Source organism: Vanacampus margaritifer, chromosome 8 (genome assembly GCF_051991255.1).
Source record: "Vanacampus margaritifer isolate UIUO_Vmar chromosome 8, RoL_Vmar_1.0, whole genome shotgun sequence".
NCBI lineage: Eukaryota > Metazoa > Chordata > Actinopteri > Syngnathiformes > Syngnathidae > Vanacampus > Vanacampus margaritifer.
In genome coordinates, this window is record NC_135439.1 from 10,217,247 (window position 1) to 10,223,195 (window position 5,949).

Here is a 5,949-nt window from a genome sequence, read left to right on the forward strand (position 1 = left end):
AACATCCTCCTGGAATTACATGCACTTTGTTATTAAGGCCTCACTTTGCAGCAGTCCTCTTTCTGGTCCAAGTAATTAAATGGCGAGGAGAAGTGAGGCTCTTCTCTGCGGGTGCTGCCCCCTTACACAAATGCTAATGGCATGCAGGTGTCCAGGGCCGCCTAGTAAATTACAGTGTATGTGCTCCCAGCTTGACAATTAGGATCACAATGTGTGAAGGAAATAAAGGGTTGCATCACGGGGATAAACGCCACATTGCGGTTTGTGTAGTACAGTGAAACCTAGTTGAGCTAACGTGTTACAGTCTTGTGTGTCACATTTGTTTTGAGTGAATTTCAAGCAGTGTTGGTTTTCATTAATAAAACAACCTGGCATTGACCTCTAAAATGCAAATGATATTCTACACTTTATGCTTATAATGTACACGTACTATGAAGCAAGAGATGTATCTCAAATTCTTGAAATAATGATGACCTTGGTTGAGAAATGCTCTCAAATGGACCGGGTGGTACTGAGGATTGCCTCCAGAGAGCAGTAGAGCATTAAACAGCATTCCACGTTGCACTTCTACGTCACTGCAAACTACAACCATCCATCCATCCATCCATCCATCCATCCATCCATCCATCCATCCATTTAGGGTCATAATAAAAAATAAATAATAATAATAATAATAATGAGTATGATAACAATAAACACATTGTTGAATGAACATTTCTCTGACCTGTCAATGAAAACTGTGCATTATTATCTTTATAAGTGGAGTATTTGATAAAGCTCTACGAAACGGCTCTCTTCTGACGTTTGTCCACTCTGTGCTATGTGAGAACTGCATTCCCACACTCTAAAAGAGAATCGTTGAACCAATTTAAGATTACAAATTGAATTGTTGACCAACTTTAAAAAAAATAATAATAATGCTTTAATTGGCAGCACACGATTGAATTAATTTAATACAAAGTGACCCTAGGCGTTATTGTGACCATTTTTGGTCTTTTTGTTGGTTCTGACCAAGCCATTTCAAAAATAAAATACTGCCCACGGGTTAAGTTTAATTTATTATGAGTTCATTAAACTTAATATATTCGCTTGAATTAAATTATTCCAAAAGTAATCCCAAGTGAATACATTAAGTCTAATGAACTCATAATAAATTAAACTTAATATATTTACTATGGATTATTATTTTTTATTTAATTTATTTTTTATGGAGAGCTCAATATTGTTCATTCGGTAATTTTACCGATTTGACATGTCATCATCATTTTTTTTTCTTTTCCTTTTTCCTATGGATTAATTTAATTCAATCGTGTGTTACATTAAACTTAATATATTCGCTTGAATTAAATTATTCCAAAAGTAATCCCAAGTGAATACATTAAGTCTAATGAACTCATAATGAATTAAATTTAATATATTTACTATGGATTATTATTTTTTATTTAATTTATTTTTTATTTTTTATGGAGAGCTCAATATTGTTCATTCGGTAATTTTACCGATTTGACATGTCATCATCATTTTTTTTCTTTTCCTTTTTCCTATGGATTAATTTAATTCAATCGCGTGTTACCAATTGAAGCATTTTTTTTAATTGGTCAACAATTCAATTTGTAATCTTAAATTGACTCAACAATTCTCTTTTTAGAGTGCAACGTCATGCTCATGACTCACGATGACGGTTGCTCACTTCATTTCCAGATCATCTGTTTATGCGTTCCAAGACGGCAAATTGTTTTAGCATCCGTTTCCGCAACGCCTTATGTGTGATTAGAGGATTCCCAACAAGATTGCTCAAAGCGACTTTCAGCCGTTGACACACTTCCTGGATTATCACACAACTTAACTACCATTGGGTGTTAAGGCGTGCGTCTGTGATTAAACTGTGTGATCACCTCTGCAGCTGTCAGTGTGCTCGGTCGTGAGAGCCCCTTTGAGCTAAGCGTGCGTTTCAGACGTCAGGAGTGCAAGTGTGCCTGTGTGGATAAAACGTGATTGGGAAAGCTTGCAAAGTGGCTCCGTATTAAAAACCGCAGGGTGACATCAGTCGCAGTGCTGTTGTTGAACAATTTGTTCATGTATTTTGCTCAGGATGGATGAAAAGACAAAGCAGATTCCAACATAAAAAACGTTAAAGGGTTTATTTTTTGTAGGTGTATCGTTCCAGAGTTTAAACTCATCACTTTGTTTTAAGCTGTTCCAACGTGTAAATATTAACACTTGCTGCAACCTTATGTGTATTTTACTCAAATTTGGACCACCACCATGATGACTAATTAGAGAAGACTAAAATTAGCTGATCATGATCTTATTATGTCATATTAGGATCATTCAATTGTAATGTCCTCAGCTAAGTAAGTGATATAAGTGTGTGCATTGTACTGGCCCGTAAACTTACATTCAAATTTGAACCTAAGCCTTAATGGAATCCATTTTCTGCTAAAGGTAAAAAAAAAAAAAAAAAAAAAAAAAAAAGGGACAACGTATAAATCAAGAATGAAAGGAGTACACAGATCTTTTCATGCATGCATTTATTTACTCCATCCTATGTTTTTTTCTTCTTTTTGTCAAATACATAAAAACAATCACACCGGTAGCCCAGCGAAACATGACATAATTACATGAAAATAGCCTGACATGATTGCACATGGGCCACGTGTTGATAGTCGAGCATCGTCGAGTGCCGTCAAACTCCGTACAGTGAGTCACGGTTCATTCACACTCGCACACACAAACAGACGGACAACGCGATGCACAACCTCTGCAGCCTTCTGGTATCTCTCTTGCACTGTTTTTTTTTTATTTACATATTGACAAGTGAGTTGATATTCGTTAGCGTGTTTTTGTCCAGAGTCCATTCATATTCCGTAATTCCATTTGGCAAAAGTCCAAGATGTTTTTTTTCATGGGATCGTTTACAAATCTGGATGCAATCAATAAGGAAAACGTCCATCGATTTGGAGCTGTCATCGTATTTAAGACACAGAAGACACTTCTGTCTTGCTGGTGGACACTGAAGTCTCGTCCTCCACCATGCCGCCCATTCCAATAGTGCTCAGCATGCAGTTACGGAACTAGAAGAAAAAAAAGAGCAAGAGAAACAGGAATGTAACAGCAATATTCGCAAGCGCCGATAAAGACGTGGAGAAGACAATACGCGGCGCCAACCTGTTTGTTAAACAGCACGTAGATGACCGGGTTGTAGAGGGCGGAGCTCTTTGCAAAGAAGGCGGGCAAAGCAGCAGTCAGAGCAGAGAAGTAAGCTCCCTTGTTCAGGAAGATCCAGCCGGCGAAGGTGGCATATGGCGTCCAAGCGATCAGGAAGCCGAAGACCATCAGGACGCACATACGTGTCACTTCCTTCTCAGCTTTTTGGGTGGAGGCGGAGTCCTGCTGCTGGGCTGCAGCCTTGAAGTCAACCATAAACATTGTTAAAGACCCCAAACTCAACTTCTTTTTTTTTTTTTCAGGTGACAGATGGTGTGATTCAATGTGTCGCACTACTTACAGCTTTGACTGTAAGCACGAGGCTGCCGTAAGTGAAGAAAATCAGGAAGACGGGAACGAAGAAGTGGACCACAAACATGTAGATGACGTAGGATTCGTTGTTAAAGCCTGGAGCCAGAGTGTAGTAGTCGGGTCCGCAGGAGCACTGCATGCCCTCAGGGAGGTATCTGTGGAAGAGTGATCATGTGTGATTCCACTTAGAAGCAATCTTTTGGCCCAAGTGGTTAGCACTGCGAGGTTTAATGCTCTCATTTTGCTTCCACTGTCCCAAAACATGCATGCAAGGTTTGTAGGCTCTAGAATTTGAAGCTCTCTATGAGTCACTTAAGTGAATGATTGCATTGACATTCGACAGCCTTTAGAGGGCATAGCTGTTTGTTAACTCATTCACTGCCATTGACGGCTATAAACGTCAAAAATTCATTTGAACTATTTCTATTAGTTTAACATTTTCTTCCACTTTTGTTAACAAGAGTATAAAAATCTAGAATTTTTTTTATTGTACATTTAGAACAGATATAAAATTTGTGATTAATCGTGAGTTAACTAGTGAAGCCGTGCGATTAATTACAATTAAAAATTTGAATCAACCCGATGCCCCTAATTTTTAATAATCATCTCGTCAGGCGATTCAAATTTTTAATTGTAATTAATCGCATGACTTCACTAGTTAACTCACGATTAATCACAAATTTTATATCAGGTTCTAATTGTACAATTTTTTTCTAGGTTTTCATACTCTTGTTAACAAAAGTGGAAGAAAATGTTAAACTAATAGAAATAGTTCAAATGAATTTGTTATGTTTATAGCCGTCAATGGCAGTGAATGAGTTAACAAACAGCTTTATTGTAATTTATCGCTTGACTTCAATAGTTAACTCGTGATTAATCCCAAATTTTATATCTGTTCTAAATGCACAATAAAAAAAATTCTAGGTTTTCAAAAATATATGTTAAACTAATAGAAATGGTTAAAAGGATTTTTTGACGTTTATAATCGTCAATGGCAGTGAATGAGTCAAAGATGCATTTTAACTGGGAGGAAATAAGTTCAAAAGGCCTACCTGGACCATCCAAAGAGTGGGGGTGCGGCACATGCCATAGCCATGATCCAGGTGAAGACGACTCCAGCTGCAGCGTGGGTCCCACTGAACTTGAAGCTTCCCATAGGTTTGCACACCACAATGTATCTCTCCACAGCCAACACCACCAGAGACCAGAGAGCGACTTCACCTGCAGGAAAGTTTGGTTAGGAATCGATGGTTTAGCGCCACTTCAATCAAGCCCGTTACTCGCCAGCCGATCTTACCTCCCAGCGTGGCCATGAATCCCTCCACTGCGCAGGCGGTGGCTCCCATAATGAAATAGCCGTTGATAGCCGATGTGATTGTGATGGTGAATCCGAAGGCGCACATAATGAGACCGGCCACCGCCAAGTTGACCAGGATGTAGTTGAGAGGTTGCCGAAGCTTCTTGTTCTGAGCCGTGACCAACAGCGTCAAACCGTTGATGGGGGTTCCAGTGCAGATCAGGAAGAACATGTAAAAAGCCAGAAGCTTGTACCAGATGGGGTCCACCATGTAATACTGCTGGTATTCAAATGGACTTCTAACAATCCCGGTCCTGTTGGACATGGGGATGTAGAAGTTTTTGCCCTCGGTGCCATTCGGCTCAAATTGTCCTTCCCAACCCATGGTTGTTAAGTTGGTCTGTGGGAGCTTCGATCCGTCCAAACTCGGATTGTGTGTTGTCTCAATTGGTGTTGAAAGCCGAACCCACTCCAGCGGTTTATGCCGTCCTGGGTGTTGTTTTATACCTCTTTGTGGTGATCCCCAAATTAGATTACAGGAGGATTGAGAGGCAGCGTACGGCTCAAGTCTGACCAATTAGTGACTTTGCCAAAGCATGAAGGCACTGCGGGTCACACCTTTAACCCTCTATCAACCATCGCATACTTTTACAGCTAATGAGGACATTATTTGATTTACTGTGACCCTCATGGCAACAATAAATGAAAGTTTTTCCCTCAACATTAAAATTATTCAACTTTCATCCTTTTACTTCTTAAAATAATTGCCTTAGTCATTTTTTCCAGATTTGCATCATGAAGCGTTGATTTAGGCAAAAAATTAAATATTTTGCATACAAAAAAAAAGTATTTTATTATTATTATTTATTTATTATTTTAAGAGGGTGACGATATGTGATCTTTTTTGGATTGATTCCAGATATAATTGCTATGCAGGCGTAACAGTATGTATTGCTGCCCTGCTCATATGTTTGAAACCAAAATACGATATGATACAGTACAGTATGACACTCGTGCACCGCTAAAACCACACTAATAACATTATAAGTCAAAAGTCTTTATGGCATTTTATTTCTTAAGTCACGAATCCTACTTTCAGCGTTCGAATGCAATTTAAATGACTATTTTAAAAA

At 38.7% G+C, this 5,949-nt stretch overlaps 1 protein-coding gene across 1 annotated transcript; it reads right to left on the reverse strand.

Annotated features, from left to right (window-relative positions):
- Positions 1–2,514: 2,514 nt before the first annotated feature.
- LOC144056109 (green-sensitive opsin-like) lies at positions 2,515–5,308 on the reverse strand. Its single transcript, XM_077572540.1, has 5 exons — positions 4,817–5,308; positions 4,572–4,740; positions 3,509–3,674; positions 3,169–3,408; positions 2,515–3,074 (listed from the first exon to the last, which is right to left on the reverse strand). The coding sequence occupies exons 1-5, from the start codon at positions 5,199–5,201 to the stop codon at positions 2,976–2,978; spliced, it is 1,059 nt and encodes a 352-aa protein (XP_077428666.1). The 5' UTR covers positions 5,202–5,308; the 3' UTR covers positions 2,515–2,975.
- Positions 5,309–5,949: the final 641 nt, after the last annotated feature.

Bases quoted from the DNA above. Each gene is read 5' to 3' on its own strand.
- LOC144056109 (XM_077572540.1), bottom strand. From the start codon at position 5,201: ATGGGTTGGGAAGGACAATTTGAGCCGAATGGCACCGAGGGCAAAAAC. The intron at 4,741-4,816 runs GTAAGATCGGCT...ACTTTCCTGCAG, and splicing joins ATTCATGGCCACGCTGGGAG to GTGAAGTCGCTCTCTGGTCT. The intron at 3,675-4,571 runs GTAGGCCTTTTG...ACTCTTCCACAG, and splicing joins CCACTCTTTGGATGGTCCAG to ATACCTCCCTGAGGGCATGC.